This window comes from Glossina fuscipes, unplaced genomic scaffold (genome assembly GCF_014805625.2).
Source record: "Glossina fuscipes isolate IAEA_lab_2018 unplaced genomic scaffold, Yale_Gfus_2 65948, whole genome shotgun sequence".
NCBI lineage: Eukaryota > Metazoa > Arthropoda > Insecta > Diptera > Glossinidae > Glossina > Glossina fuscipes.
Genome location: NW_024004106.1, coordinates 1,699 through 18,373, shown reverse-complemented (window position 1 = coordinate 18,373; position 16,675 = coordinate 1,699). Strand labels below are relative to the sequence as shown.

General features: G+C 33.7%; 4 protein-coding genes across 5 annotated transcripts; 2 read left to right on the top strand and 2 right to left on the bottom strand.

The window, feature by feature from the left end:
* Positions 1-1,162: 1,162 nt before the first annotated feature.
* Positions 1,163-1,811, top strand: LOC119643874. The gene is made up of 2 exons (XM_038043373.1): positions 1,163-1,506; positions 1,584-1,811. The coding sequence occupies exons 1-2, from the start codon at positions 1,255-1,257 to the stop codon at positions 1,788-1,790; spliced, it is 459 nt and encodes a 152-aa protein (XP_037899301.1). The 5' UTR covers positions 1,163-1,254; the 3' UTR covers positions 1,791-1,811.
* A 3,904-nt stretch (positions 1,812-5,715) lies between these two features.
* Positions 5,716-6,608, bottom strand: LOC119643876 (phosphatidylinositol N-acetylglucosaminyltransferase subunit C-like). Of its 2 annotated transcripts, XM_038043377.1 has the most exons (2): positions 6,454-6,608; positions 6,244-6,383 (listed from the first exon to the last, which is right to left on the bottom strand). In XM_038043377.1, exons 1-2 carry the CDS (start codon positions 6,593-6,595, stop codon positions 6,340-6,342), a joined length of 186 nt encoding a protein of 61 aa, XP_037899305.1. In that variant the 5' UTR covers positions 6,596-6,608; the 3' UTR covers positions 6,244-6,339. The 2 variants fall into 2 exon arrangements, with proteins under 2 accessions (XP_037899304.1, XP_037899305.1); XM_038043376.1 differs by having other exon boundaries at positions 5,716-6,608.
* Positions 6,609-13,284: 6,676 nt separating this feature from the next.
* On the bottom strand, positions 13,285-13,820 carry LOC119643877 (adipokinetic hormone-like). Its single transcript, XM_038043378.1, has 2 exons — positions 13,603-13,820; positions 13,285-13,532 (listed from the first exon to the last, which is right to left on the bottom strand). Exons 1-2 carry the CDS (start codon positions 13,780-13,782, stop codon positions 13,491-13,493), a joined length of 222 nt encoding a protein of 73 aa, XP_037899306.1. The 5' UTR covers positions 13,783-13,820; the 3' UTR covers positions 13,285-13,490.
* Positions 13,821-15,759: 1,939 nt separating this feature from the next.
* On the top strand, positions 15,760-16,129 carry LOC119643875 (adipokinetic hormone-like). The gene is made up of 2 exons (XM_038043375.1): positions 15,760-15,963; positions 16,027-16,129. Exons 1-2 carry the CDS (start codon positions 15,760-15,762, stop codon positions 16,066-16,068), a joined length of 246 nt encoding a protein of 81 aa, XP_037899303.1. The 3' UTR covers positions 16,069-16,129.
* Positions 16,130-16,675: the final 546 nt, after the last annotated feature.

The window sequence follows — 16,675 nt, the reverse complement described above, 5'->3', positions numbered from 1 at the left end:
TAAAAATTACAACACTGGAGACTTTCTAGCGAGAAATATTTAGTTTTGCAAGCTCTGTAGCCCATGCATTTTTTTGAAAACTTCATTTTTGTGTGGGCAGCAAGTGCTTGAGTGCTCAAGCGCTTTAATTTTTGACCAAAATAGAATTCTCTTCTTAGTAGTAAAAAACGTCGTAAGTTAAGTTAGCCAAAAGATTTTAAAGATAACGTACAAAATTTGAACGGAAAGAATGAAAATGTTATGACTTGTTATGCATGGATAGTTCGAAAAGAAGGTTTCTTCGCTTCTATAAAAATGCTTCTTCACGTTCAATAATTCCTCCTCATTATTTGAGCTCAAAAGGATTTCCTTTCCTGCATTTATCCAAAACATAATCGAACGTTTTCAATTTGACCCATTGCCAGATGACAATATAATATATGCTCTAGTACGCGTATTCAGAGTCATCCTAAATTTTCAATTTCTTGGCAGAAGTGATAAAAGCTGATTTCTTCTCAACGATGAAGCTAAACTATACACATTTCTGCTTGATCGTAAACACTTCTAATGGATTTGAAATTTCTGATCAGAGAAGTTGCGAATAAGCAAGGTTCAGATTAGGCTATAACTTTGCAGCAGGTAGTCCGTTTCAGCCATGTAGTTTTTTCGGAGCCAAACTTTCAACGAAAAAAAAGAACAGTTTTCTCAGGTTATGGATTTTTTCCCACATCTACTAGAAGGTCCCAAGCATCTAAGTTAATTCAATAAAAAAAAAAAAAACAATCAAAAAATCTACATTGACCCAAATTAAACACGATACCGTAAACTACAGACGTATATTCTTGAAAAGCGTAAATAACGGAACCGACGCGTGTTTACCTAAAGTATAAAATGATCCCGAATTATGTTTTTTATGTGGCTGCTGTCAGTTTAATTATAAATTCGATTCCTGTCGACAAATATCTGCCAATTATAAATCTAAGCTGTAATAATCTCTTCTCTTTCGACATGAATGGTGTGTTGGTGTATTTGCTTTGCGTGCGGGTATAATATAGTAATAGGTTTGCTAAATATTACCATAACACTATGTACTCTTATGTGGCTTAGTGCAAGGGGTGCAAGGCCGGGCTTATCATAAATCTCTTGATACGACTTAGTGCATTTATTTGGAGATAATTGAAGCGAATAAGCGAGTACTTTCTATCATAGATTCGATCTTAATAAAATACGTATTTTGTTTCATAGTTAATGTACTATAAATTTTTGTAATCATTGATGTGTAGATGTCATAATCTATCGGAGTATATGAAAATCGCTGAAAAGGTTAAGGAATTCTTTCATAACGAAGGCATTCATTCAACAACTATTCAACCTGAATTTGTGGAATTGGATTCTGTTTGTTTGATGTCGGATGGCACTTCAAGTCTCAATATGAGCGGTTCCGATTGCTGTGCCTTAGATTGTCCGCCTACAACAGATAATGGCTGCGTGAAGGCTACTTGTTGCCAAAATAATAATAAATTACTGGTAATAGAAAAGTTCATTATAATCAGCGAATGCGCAATTATTTGTTTCTTAACAAAAAGTTATTATCATTTGCTTAGAATCAGCTGCCTTCTCCCACCAGTTCACCGTATATGTGTCGGCAACGTAACTCTACCCGCAATCATGCCAATGATATCGAGGCTGGTTCATTGCTAGAAACAGTGCCAACAACAGGAATTAACGATTCACCGCCAATTGGATCAGGAGGAGTAAGTGGTTGTGGCGACGGTTCGAATATGGCGCAGCCAAATGGTGAAATTGTTTGACAACATTCACAAAATTTATTGCCAAAAACCTCAGTATCTATGAAATCATTGTCATCATCAATATATCAGCAAAGCAGTTATTATCAGCAGCAGCAGCAGCAGCAGCAACAACAACAACAACAAAAACAACAAATGCATAATCGTTATGTAAAAGATCAACAACAAAAACAGCATCTACAACCAAAGGTAAAAAGCCCAACTGAAACTAACAGTGAACTGCCAGGGGAGAATGTTGCTAACGAAGATGATTACTTTATGATAACTTCTGAGGCGTTATTAACGCCACCATCCCCATCCACAGCATGTGACAACAGAAATGAAATGTTCCAGTCACCTGAGAGCAACGGTACAACGATCACTGCTCAAAGGAGGCACACATTAAGTTTACGTGCCGAACAGCACAATCATGAGCAAGTAGAAATATCAACTGCCACCTTTAGAACAAATGATGAAGTGGCCCTGTAACCTTAAAATCATTTCATAATTTTCCATATTACAATTGCTACGATTATTATTGAATCATACACACACGTACGCATGCATATAGGAAACTTAATAGATGACTTTCATTTTATAATCAATCAACCACCAATAACAAACAATACCATTCTTCCTCACACCACCTACCCCCACTTAAATAAACCCATTGATGACCAAATTTAATTTCAATTTTTTGTACTCGTATGGATGGAAATTTCAAAGGAAATTTCTTCTAATGTCAAACACAAACAAGAAAATTATAACACAGTTTATATATATATTCTTTTTTTGTTTGTTTTTTTTTTTCTTTTTTTCTCCATTATACATTATAGAACAAATTTAATGAAGACAAAAATTAATATACAAAAACACAATTCTAGGTAATGATTATATTGTTGATGACTATACCGTAAAAAAAAAAAAAAAAAAAAAAATTGAAAAGACGAAAAGTTTAAATCAATCCTCCTTCCTCTCTTTGTCTGATGCGAAATTATTTGAAGTTATTATAAAAGGCAAATAAATTCTTGCAGAAAAGTTCCTTTTTTCTTTCCTGATTGATCTGTTGCTTTATCGTAGAATCTTCGCTGTAGAAATTTAATTGAAATAACTTTTTTATAGCGTTAAATAATCAATGTGAAGTCTCTTTAAAATTCTTTTAAAAAGCAAGTTTATTAGATGAATTTATTGGCGCTTGTGTGTATTGTTAGCCGCAAGTGTTTTCGCAAAATGCTGTGTTTTTCTTTTTTTTTTTTTCATATATTAATTTATATTATTTACAAACAATACGAAAATGCTAATGTTATCTATAATTTAAGCAAATTATATTATATTTGTATATGTAAAGAAGAATGTTGCAACAAAAGAGCCGGATTTGCGATGTCTAATAAAATGAAGAAGTTCAACTTTCGGAAAAAGGAGGAGATATCGTTGCAGATTTATAAAATCTAATTAAGAATGTTGTTGAGTTTGATTTTGGCCTGATGATCCGCACTGACACGGTGACACGGTCCTAGTTAGGGCTCGGGAATGAAAAATGATAACAAATGAACGTAAATCCCATGTGTAATTGACTTATCCAACTCATTCTGTTCTGAAAAACAGACTCGCAAGCATATAAACCGATACTTTCGATAAAAATGATCCATTAAAAAAACATCGTTAATGTACGTAAGAGTATTATTTCATAAGAGTAGAGGAGGAGCAAGCACAGGCGGCTTCTTGCATTCTCAGTGAAATCCTGCAGTCGAATGATTTAAACATTCAACCAAGTTCAAGAATAATTGAAAGCAAAAGAAAATCAACATTTTTTAATAACATATACAAGAATATATTCCCTTTCCCAAAAAAAAAAAGAAATATATTTATTATTATTATTATTATAATACTAAAATAAAAAAGCCTCCTCCCACCGTGTTCTCTTTTTGTTTTTATATGGATATCGAACATTTGGATAAGACAAAGCCGTTTCTTGAGGCTTCAGTGAAGCGCGGAAAATCTCTACTTATTTTACGCTCGCGCAAATACGAATAAACATAGATAAAGGCACGCTAAATATAAATATGAAATGTCTTTTACGTGAAAAAAGCAAAAAACCTGTTAGGGCCATGTATATATTTGAGGTTTCTTCTAAAAATTTATATATGAAATTATATACTTCGAAATATGAAATATTAAATGATAGAGTATAAACTAAGTCGAATTATTGGGAAAATGTGGAGCTTTCGCCATCTGCATCTTCAATTTGAATATTATAAACAGCAAGATGAAGAAAAATGATGCCACGCTAAGGCATCCTTCCATACACTCAATGGACCTTAGCAGTTTTTTTCGGCTTCCTCTACTCTAAAATTCGTTCGGTAAAATGTGTAGAGAAAAACTCACATATGCTTTAGACCGAAAGAAATATTAGGTACTTGCAAGACTTTTAATCAGCGACTTCTACAAATAAAAATGCGAAAGAAATTGGAAATATCAGCGTACATAACAGTTGAATTCGATGTTTTTGATCTTCGTCTATATAAAATAACTGTTTTGCGTTTACTATTACCGATTTATTCAGCGTACACTGACGCTGATCATGAAGCCCTCAAAATTGCATTATCGCCATTCATTTTTGTTTGTTGTTTGATTTGAAAATATCTGCTGACGGATGTCATTAAACGCTTTTCGAAGCTTATGGTGATGCTGTTCCATCGTATTTCAATAATCGGTTTTGTTTCAATGATTTAAAAGTAGTGATTTTGATGTCAATGATAAAAAAGGACCAAAGACGTTCGAAGACAGTGAATTCCAACACTTACTGACCGAAAATCCAACTGCAACTTTCGAACATGTTAGCAGAAATGCTAATTTGACATTTTGCGGTAATAGTTGTCCAGGATATACTGTTAAAAGTCGAATTGGAATTTCTACCGCATCCACCAGACATGGCGCTTTCTGATTGTCACTTCTTCAGATCGATGCACCGTGGCTTGGATGGCACAGAGGTTCGCAATGTCTGGTGGGTGGATCGTTGTCAACGAATAATCAGAAACGAATGGGGGAGAGATATGTGACTTCGCTGATATACGGAAATTATCCGTCTTGCAGACAATATTACAAAAGTAAATGAAAAGAAATGATGATGATTAAAATCTGGCATGATGGAGCGCCAAAATATTAAAGAAAAGTTTAAAGTGATTTTTACTCATTTTTGATAGATTTCGTTTTTTGTTAGATTTATCATTTTTGAGTTTTTTTTTTTTTTCTTTTCTTGTTTATGTGATACCCAACCATCGAGATCCTTTTTATAGCCTGCTCTTTTCAAATGATTCCAAACTGTCATGTGGTTGATGTTTAGTGCCTCCGCTATTTCCTGACAGCTTGCGTGTCGGTCTTGCTGCACTAATTGCAAAATATCATCGACTTTTTCAGTGACGGGCCTACCAGAGCGATATGCATCTTTGACATCGAAATTTCCGGAACGGAATCGAGCGAACCATTCCTGGGTTCTTCGTTCACTCACGGCATTCTCGCCATACACTTCACAAATTTTTCGGCATGTTTTTGCAGCGTTTTTACCTTTTTTGTAGTAAAAAAGCATTACATAGCGTATTTCTTCAGATATTCCACTCATTTTCAAATCAATATAACTTTTTACAAGAATATAGAAATTAGAAAACTATCTTCACAAAAAATGTAAGCTAAAATGTAATCTTTAAAGCACTTGTTCGCTTGAGACAATCAGGATGGGTGTTGCCAGACATATAGGCGTCAGCACCATCTAGTGGCAAAAACCCGCGGAGACTTCTTATATGACTTAATATGTACGTTTAAAGACTTTGCATATTTTTTCTAAATTTTATTATTTTTTGTAAAAAAATACAAAAAAAAAACGACATATTTACATACATATACAACGGTGTAAAACTCGCCCTTATTAATTAAATTATAAAGTTTGGAAATTTTTGCTGCTTAATGCTTACATAAAGTTGATGCTATAAATTTCCATCAATGTTATCATCATTAGTTTCCTCGACTATGGCCTCATCCCAGGGCCCATGTATGTTGTATTTGTGACGTTGTTGCCTAACAAACAAATATGGGCAGATGAAATTTATGAATACAATTAACGCTGCATAAACACATAAAACATTTAAAGAAACAAATGATAATGCAATACAGCATGCAACAAAAATAGGTATTAAAAAGTATGGCCGCCAATATTCTCTTATAACGATAGGGTAGAGGACAAAAAATACCGCCGATTCAACGAGCAAAACAAAAGCATGGTATGAGGTAGGAAGACGTGAGGCCAAACATATAGAACCGAATATAGCAGCATTTAATGAAATGGCTTTTGATACCATAGCCACCGACAGACCATAGTCGCAGAATATTAAATTCAAAACCATAACAAAGAACGTCATCGAAAATATGGTATCGGTGGAAATGGCATACGTTAGCGTGTGCAAAACTGGAGCAAATAAATAACCAAATAAGAACACAGCCAATAACGTTTTAGAATCTTCCAATATGCAATGCAAATTCAAGTTTCTACCGTGACAGCATAAATAACCAATTATGGTTATTATAAAGCTTGGCCATAAGACTGTGGTGGGTCCGACTCGTTCACTGTACAGCATATAAAAAATAATTAGAAAGCCCGTTATGCAGGATATTTGGTTATTTAATATGGTTACACCTTGTATGGCTTCGCCTAATGTGAAGAAACGCACATGTAAATTAGTCTTCAAGTCCTTCAGGAAGCTGGGATCTGTATAATTATCTTCATAGTCAGAATTTTCGTATAGATTCTTACGCCAGGGCTTGCGCTTGGTTGTCATTTGATATTATACTGCTGCCTTTAATTATATTTATTGCAAACAATTTTGTCGAATTACAATTAGAAAGCCTTCGCTGTTACTTTACTGTTTGTATTATCATCTGGTGTTGCTTTTACAGCAACAAAACAAAAATAATAATATCGTATTTAATCTAAGTCAGAGATGTCAAACGAAATATTAAAATTGAGAACACAAACACCAATGAAAAATTTTCATACTAAAAGGAAACAACTAATACCAATTACTTTTTACGGTATCAATGCCGTTTTCAAAACAAATTTGTAAAATTCGAAAAACGACTAAGCTGCAAAGGGATGCATGATTTTGCAATATATTTTTTTGTTTGATTGCATTCATTTGATTAAAAGAAAAAACTTCATTGAGACTTTGTTGGAACGACCGAAAGATCACTTGTTCCCATTATAACGGCATATACATTCAGAAAATAAAGAAAAGGGCCAAGCTTAGATGATCAAAGGATCAACGGAAAAGATCAAAATAAAGGCAAAAATTAAAGACAATGCCTGGCTTTATTGCGCGGCCAGTACACGCACATGAGATGCCCAAATACAAACATTAAGAGTCTCGCAAGATTACGCCAGACGGATTACTAATTATTAACAAGATATCTTGGATCACCACAAAGACCGAAAATGACCAACCTCCGAAGATATCAACGATTCGCATTTGGCCTGTTTATTGGAAATGAACACGTATGTGTGTGCGAATGGTCATTTTATTATTTTCGTTAGTCTAAGTCAAACTTGTCTGCGTAAGAAAGAATATGTACGTGTGCATATAAATGTATGTTTAACTTTCTAGCATTTACTTCTTCCGCTACGGAACTTCAACCAGGCTCCATCCCGTCGAAAAAAGTAAAGAATACAATCGAAAACAACTGGGAATGTTTTGGTTGAATAAGGATTTGTAAACTCCCTACCCTCGTCTTATAAAATTTGCCTATTTTCGTGGTAAAATACCAAAGATTGTACGTCGTTGCCATGCAAAGGTATGTTTTTCATGGATTCTTCATGTGATAAGGGATTATGAACTGACGTTATCAAAGTTTAATAAAAATAAACGTGTCAATTAACTTCTTATTCTTCATGTACTTTCATTATAAAGAACACAATATGACACTTTGTTGTCGTATCAAGGATTACTTCTTATGAGAATTCCGATAACGGAAGCAGTCCAAAAAATGGACATACGAGAATAAAATTTTCCGTACTTAATTTCTAGATCAAATTAACACTATAGGCGAACTTTTTCTATGAATTATTAAAAATTGTATCTTTTTGCCGTCTAAAGGTTTGCTTTTCGTACGGATAAAAAGGAAGCTCAAAAGATTGTCTTATTTTGACGTAAAGTTCTCATATCCGTTTACTCTGGGGTTAAGGATCATCGATTTCTGTCGAGAAATTTTGAAAATTAGACATCATTTTTATATAACGACGTCTTCCTTGGGATAAAGCATGTGGTAAAGCATTCTGCTACAAAATTGCAGCAGACAGACAAACAGCCGAGCTTAAATCGTTCCAGAAAATGATTCTGATTTGATCGATATAACAAAAGGTAGACCTATCTGAAGCTCACTCGAAATAACAGCGCAACAGTTGAATGAATTCATTGCAACCATGCATAAGCTTGGCAACCGACATGCTAACAATACAATATTATTTCAAACAAAAAATTAGATATTAAAAATGAAATGTTAGTTTAAATACGACATAGGTAATTCACGCATATTAAGCAAAGTTGCTTTAATAGACTTCAAAGAGTCTGATAATGAGAATAAGTGATAGACATCATTTAGGTTTCTGCAAACAACTCTGAGCGGGTTAAACAGCTCATAATTACATTTACATTGACTAAGCTTAATCAAGGTAAAGTGCCTATTAAAACTTATCTCACCAAGTAATGCGGGCGAGTCAATAGTACCATTTATTACTTTGATTAAGAAGGAAACCCCAAGAACAAATCTGCGTTTCTCAAGTGACGGTAAAGATAATAGAAGCAACTTATATTCATAGAGTGGAAGAGAGGCAATCACAACCCAAATTGCTAAGGGCAAAGAGTAAGAATTGCTTCTGAACAAATTCAATTGTATCTACATTGCACCTATAGAAAGGAGGCCACACAACAGAGGCATACTCAAGTATGGGCCTAACCAAACACATGTACAGCCTTTTCCGAATATAAGAATCATCGAAATCTTTGGACCACCTCTTTACAAAACCAAGCGCGGACCTAGCTTTGCTTAACGAGAGCTCAATACGCAATTTAAAACATAACCTACGGTCAAATAGGATACCTAAATCTGTGAACGAATCGACGTCCTCCAACTTATGCGTATCAATGAAGTACTGAGTAATGAATGACTGCCTTCTTGAGAAGGAAAGCTTCTTGCATTTATTTAGATTTAGTTTCAGAAGATTCAAAGAGCACCATACAACCAAATTATTCAAGTCACTTTGAAGCTGATGTGTTTGCGATTCTACAGAAAAGCAAGAAAACAGTTTCACATCATCAGTGTACATTAAGATCTCGTTAGATTTAATCACCGAGGACAAGTCATTAATGTATAAATTAAATAAAATGGGTCCTAAGTGGCTGCTTTGACGTACGCCAGACGTCATGGGGAATTCATCCGAGGTAATGAAGTTAAACCAAACCCTGAATGACCTATTGTGCAGATAAGAGCCTATCCATTTCAATACACAGAAAGGGATGCCAGGGTATGGAATTTGAAGATGAGTAGTCTATGGTTAACCAAATCAAACGCTTTGCTAAAATCAGTGTATATGACGTTAGTGCGAGAGCCAATAAAAAAAGCCTTGAAAACATGAGAAGTAAATTCTAGCAGATTGGTGACCATAGATCTTCCTTTTCGAAAGCTATGTTGGAGAGGAGAAATATACGATTTGATGGCAAAGGCCTTATGCTGAGTCATAATTCGCCCGAAGAGTTTAGGCTAGATAATCAACTTGGCAATGCCTCTGTAGTTCTCTACAAGTTGTCTACTTCCACTTTTGTGAATAGGAATAAGGGAACAAGTCTTCCAACACAAAGGGAAAGCACCTAAATTCAAGGACTTGTTAAATATCTTTGAGATAACACCGCATAGCTCGCCACCACAAGATATTAGTACACATGATGGAAATCCATCAGGTCCAGGCGCACAATTATATTTTAGAGAGAGAAATAGATAGTTTGTTGACAATTTGAAATTAGCAGTCGAAAAGTTTTGTTGGAAGTATTCCGCAAAGACATTTGATGTTTCAATATCATCCGAGGACTCAGAGCCATTAAAAGAAACATGCGAGGGATTTATAGAGATTTTTCTTTTGGAATTAACGAATTTAAAGAAGTATTTAGGATTAGCGAAGAGAAAGGATTGAACAAACTGAAGGTATCTGCTTGATCGGAACAGATGCAGAAATAGCTTTAATTTTTATATATTGTAGAACGACGACAGTAAGCTATCAATACTTCCAACTGAGAAATCAAGCATAATATGTGAAAGATTGATTTAGTATTGAAACATTGATTTTATGGAAATCATAAAATTTATTTGAAAAAGTCGAATTTGGAACGTTATGGAAGCTCAACAAACCAACATGCTTGTAATGAAAAGAAATACCCAATGCTGGATGATAAGGATCCTCAGGTAAACTAAAAGAAAGACAACGATTAAGACAAATCACGGGAAAATTGACAGAGCAAAGATCAAGCAGTCTACAATTGTAATTAGGTGTACCGTTGTATTGAACTAAGTTATGATCGAATAATTCATCCGCTCTACCAGATGTTGAAGTAGAAATCAAACAGCCAGAACTGTCACTGTAGCACCAAGTGACTTGAGGCAAATTGAAGTCACCCAATGCAATGACTGCATCGGTAGAGTTGGATTGCTTGGCTACTTTGCAAATGAGGGTGGCTTGTTTCTTATATATGGAGAAATCGGAATTTTGGGGGAATATAGGAAAAGATCACATATAAGCGTTTATTAGAGCATTTCGCTCGAATAGAGATAAATTCAACGTCGGGAGTAGTGGGAAATTCAATTGAATAGGAGGAGACTGCCGCAGATATGGCAGTTAAAACACCACCACCATTGCGATAGAATCGATCATTCCTGAAAACCTGAAACGAATTATGGAAAAGTTCCAACGAATGTAGGTCAGGCTTTAACCAAGTTTCAGTGAAGGCCAAACACTGAATTAAGGAAAGTAGAACGAATTTACTATTCTGATTATTACTTTTAGGCGATGACGCCTGTGTAGATTGAGTGACGCCAATGAGAGGAGGTACACTTGCCACTTCAGCATAGCTCGAACCAGAAGGATTTCCCGGCATATTTGTAACTTTTTTGTTACCGACCGACTCAACAATAGCAGAAACGCTAACGTTCTTTGTAGATTTTGGAGAAATCGCTACCTTGCACCAAGGAATCGGACTTAGGAGAACTCAGAGGTAACAAACCACACGCTACGCTACGAGTTGTACTTTTGCTAGCTTGGGAAGAAGGTGAGTGCGCAATATAACGACACTCATCAAACCTAGTCTTAATTATTTCAAAGTTTTTCTCATAGAAGATAAATATAGTTCATATAAGTTAAATTCACACTTTATTTTTTTATAGTTTTTTATAATTTAGAAACAAATAAACCCAAAAAACTAAGAAATACACTAAGAAATTTAAATATTTCTTGCACAGAATTAAAACGCGACATCAACACGCAAGTAGAGTTGCCAAACTAGTATATATATATATCTATATAAATATATGTTGTTTGAAAAATTGTGAAAAACTCAAAAAGCTGCCACATTCACCTGTTTTACCGTTGGAATTGGAACACAGGTATGCAGTGTAAAAGCATAAAAAACATGAAAACGAAAATTAACAGTAATCTCTAAAGGCACAATACAAGAATTTTAAAACTAACGGTAATTAAATTTTCGTAAATAATAGAGAGATTTCAAAATTGTCGAAAATATATCAATCTTTAGCAATTAATTTTTGAAAACCAAAAACTGTACTATTTGAATAATTTACTATATTTTCCTTTTAATCTTTGTTTAATATTTACGCAAATGTTCACATCAGATCAGACATTAAAAATATATATTTTTAACAATCGAAAAAAATAAAATGTTTTTGCATACATTCTTATATTAACTTTATTAACAAGTTCCTAAAAACTTTTGTATTGCACAACAATTATTTTTCACTCCTTGAGCACAAACAGTCCTTTAAATTGTATTTATAGGTATTTGCTTGGTTGCAAGGTACTTTATACCGCTTTATAGTTTTTATAAATATTAAAATTGCTTCATTTAAAAAACTTGCTATTCACAACATATATTTTTGGTAAAGTACTCAATAGAGAGATAGAGAGGTACAAAACAAACCCGAAAATGTACATTTAATCAGCGCAGTATTAATGTAGTATGTAGACACGTTCATTACTTCGTTTGCTTTTAAAATTCGTACAAAATGCAAAAATTTACAGGCAAATGCCTGCCATTGCTATCAGCAAAAGTAAGGTGGGATAATTGACGCAATTGTGGAATTATCGTAACGCATCTAGAGTAAAGGCAAAAATACTACGATTTTAATAGGCCTGATATGTATATACGTGCAGATCTTATGTTAAAAAACATATGTATGGATTCATACATGTGCATAGCACGATCAATAGTGAAAGAGGAGAAGCGAACATTCATCGTTTATAGTGGAGTAGGGTAACTATATAGTAGTCGTGTTTCGTCGACTACAGCATTTTTATTTGTTTATATTTTGTGAGTAATTGCAAGAAATAATTAAGTAATAACTTCTGGAGTTGTGTTGAAAACTCCCTCTACAATATTATATACAGCTTATATATAAATACATATATATGTTAATGTGTGATTTTTTTGAACGCCTAAAATATTTATGAATATTTATTTATTTTAATTCTACTTATACATGAAACTCAACTAAACAAATAACAGTCGAGTTCAAGTGAAGTATATAAATTCTTAGCCAGTTTTAAAGTGGGAATGCATCTGGACGTGCCCTTCTGGTCATCTGTCTATCGATTCGCCTGTTCAACTGCGTAAACCTTCTCCCGTTCGCAAAAATGAATATGTTGCCTACAAACTTGCGAAAGAATTTGAAAGTAGACCAAACTTTGCTTATCATGTTTTCTGCTTGTTAATCGTAAAGTATAACATATAAATTTCCACTTTTATTCTGAAAAGAGAGAAAACCAGCCGCGCCCACCCACTATTGTAGAGTACGAAGAAGTAGTTCTTTTCCTTTTTTTTAGTCTTTTCCAGGATTACGGTGATGGGTATACAAGGGTCGGTCGGTTATTTGCAAGGGAAACCTTCTCAGTTTATGTTGTATAGTGGCCATGTTCATTCGAACCATTTTCAATATCAGCCTACGTGTAAGAGTCTTTCATGTCTGTGTCTAACTTGAAGCCAATGTATGTGTGCATTGTTGCGGCTAGGAGACAAATGTTTGGCAGACAGATGGACATGCTTAAATCGATTCAGAATATGTTTTTGATCAAGAATTTAAAAGAATATAGTTTATGGGATTCCTGAAGCTTTCTTCTGCATGTTGTGAAGTCTGTGACAAAACGAACATATCTCCATCCTTCAGTTGTGGATATAGAAAACAAACACATTTTCCCTGATTTCGATTTATAGCATATGCAATTTATTTATTATAGGGATTTTATGAAATACATACATATATGTATATGATATTTACGTTATCTGCAATTTAAAAGCTTATGAATACATTTTATTTAATAAACAAATGCCCACACTACCCCTCGTTTCTAATTTTTTTTTTTTTTTCGCTTTTTTAGATTATTTACATGATTCTCATTTAAATTTATTCCCGATGTTTGCAGTCCAAGAAGAGTTGGGCTTCATTCTGTTAATAATATAAATTAATTAATTATTAAAAAGAAAAAATTTAAAAAATAAAATTGGGTTTAACTCACTTGCACGAATCTAAAGATTTCCATTAACATATCATTTGACGATTTGCAATTGCCGGGTTGTGTATCGAATGCGTTTCCTGAACGTTTACCCCAACCCGGAGAGAAAGTCAACTGACATTCGACACAAGTTAGAATCAAAGCGAAGAAAGCAATTGCGACAATAGTACGGATGGTATACATTTTTGTTAATGAATGCTTTCGAACGATTGTGAATGCCTTTTATAGTTGACGACCAAGCATCCTTAGCTCTTAGTGTATGTTAATTGAACATCATGAGCACTTGAAAGGCTTTATGTAATTTACAATTTAATTGCAATAAATTAATTACTTTTTATTTTATGTGAGATTAGATTAGATTTCGAAAAAAATAGAGCAGTTTGCTTTTTTTGTTGACAAGAATTTTTCATATCTTCAAAATATGTTTTTATTGTATCCAATTTTCTTATCATAAATTGCTTACTAACATTGTATTAAATATATTAAATGGTATTACCTTAACCTACGTGTGTCTTTTGCAAAATATGCTTACACCTTATTATATAACAACATTGTAGTAAAAGTATTCCTAATGTTTTCAAAAGCTTTTCTGTATTTTGACCTCTTCAATCTTCTTAGGACATGCATACATATAACGTACAGTTCAAGCATTTTTTTGTTTGTTTGTGTAATTATAATTTTAAGACACATATGTAAATAGAAATTGAGCGATTTTAAGACAATATATGAAAATTATAACGTGTAGTATATTAATTGAGGATGTGTCCTTTGACAGATTAAGGCTGCTCATCAGAACTGCTGGTGCAACGAACACTTAGTTATTCAAATGTAAATTAATATCCATTGTGGCCATAGTGTAAAAACCAAACTTCTTATCGTTTAACTGACAATCGAAGACATTACGCTGAGCCAGAATATATTTACTATGTACATGTGTCATGGTATAGGAATTGGGATTACATATCTTCCATAAGGAAGTATTATGCGCATGCTATCTGTTAATACAAGGCTTTTATTTTCGAGTCACTAAAGACAGGTGCCTTCAGACAGAAACATAACACTGATATAAAGCAATTTGTCCTATATTTGATAGGAAAAAACTAACGCATTAATTGCCCTTTCCAGGCCAGAGGTGAGAACAACTATATACTACAACTACAGCATCTTTAGTTCATATGCATACATGTGAAGCCTCGACTGCAGCTGTCAAAACGCGTATGTCCGAATCATCAGTATTGTGTCGGTCCTATTTCTATACGCAAAATGGGGAACAACTCCTAGGCGAAACTTTTTTGAGAATTCTGAAGACGTCCTTTAGAATACGCCAGACACATAAGTATGTCCATCTCATATCAACTGCCAACAGAGATTTGCGATCAATCACACAAGCAAAACAATCGGTATCGAAGTGGGTGTGTTTCAATTGAACAGATTTATATAAATTTGTCTATGATGGTAAAAAATCTCTATTGATTTTTTAACTTATCGCCGAAGGAAGAAGGTACATAAGATGTTTTCTTTTGTTTAGAACATTTGAATATTCGTATTAGATTAGCGGACGAGACCAGTTTCTAATCGTCGGGTATCTATATTAGCGAATTCATACCTCCAATTTGTAACCTTTAATTTATTAACTCTTGATATATGATTATAGTGTTTGCGTATTAAGGAGGAATTGGCCCTATCGTGCCCACATTGAATCTTTATCACAGTTTATATTATTCTATATGAGAGCAGTAGTAAACATAACGATCTAAAAAATAATTAGTTTGGTCAAATGAAGATAAGTCAACAGTGTTTGCATGCATTCGCTTAATTATTGCTCTGTCACTACTAGTAGACGTTACTGATAGCAAATCGGGCAGATAATACCCAAAAACGAGTTTATCGCAAGAGAAGTTAATTTGGACCTAACGCTTAGCCATATACTCAACATATTGTCGTCTGTATATTAACAATATGTTTATTCTTTAACTGACTCTTTTATGTTCCTGCATTATTTTTCGCCAGTAATTTGGTTTTTTTCTTTTTCTTAAACACTTTCTAATTAAAGTGCGTCTACGTCATAGAAACCCTTCAAGTAGGTTCAACAGAAAATCACAGTTCTTTCAATTACTATAAAAAGCCATAGTCGCACTGATTTACCATCCACTAGTAGAAATGAATACCATACGAGTTTTTGTTCAATTTGCTTTCTTTGTTTTAATTTTGGTTTGCGTAGAATGTCAATTGACATTTTCACCGGATTGGGGTAAACGTTCTATAGCCTTTACAAGTGGCAGTAGTAAAGACTACTTTGAATCTCAAACGGGCAACTGTAAATCATCTAACGAAATGTTAGTACAAATTTTCAGGTTTATGGAAGTAAGTATGAAATGGGATTTTTAATTTTTTATTTTCAGCAAATAAATTTTATTTTAATTTTAGAATAAAGCTCAGTCATATTTGAACTGCAAAAACAAGGAATAAATCTATAAGAATTAAAGCACAAATATTCTACTATGAGGATAAGTACGGGTGGACAATGAATGTTTGAAACAAATGATATAAAATACTCTTTTTATTGTATTTAAAAATATTTCAAAAAATTAATGTATAAATTGAATAACAAAACTAGAAACTTTTCTTTTATGTAATAATACAATGATGGTCTTAATGCAATAATATGATAAGTTACTAATGTTTTAGTGTTCGCCGACGATATCAAGATCTTTTGTTCATTTAACTTAGGAAGTGACAGTTTGGTATTCCAAAACAATCTCATCGAGTTATCGGATTGGCGCGAGCATAATGCTATGACTTTCAACCGAAACCGCGCAAAAAGTTATCACTATCTGAGTCTATTCCGTTACCTGTCAATTACTATTTAGATTGTTATAGGCTTGACAATATTGTATTCTTCAATGGTTTGGATGTCCTCATACGTCTGAAATTCAGCTTTCATTTGCAGATTCTGTAGTTTGTGGCAAATAAGTCTAAATATTATTTGTTGACTCGTACTCGACTTCATGTTACGCTAATAAGATCTTTTGCCGAATATGCCATGATTGTACGGTCATCAAGTTATAATGAGTAC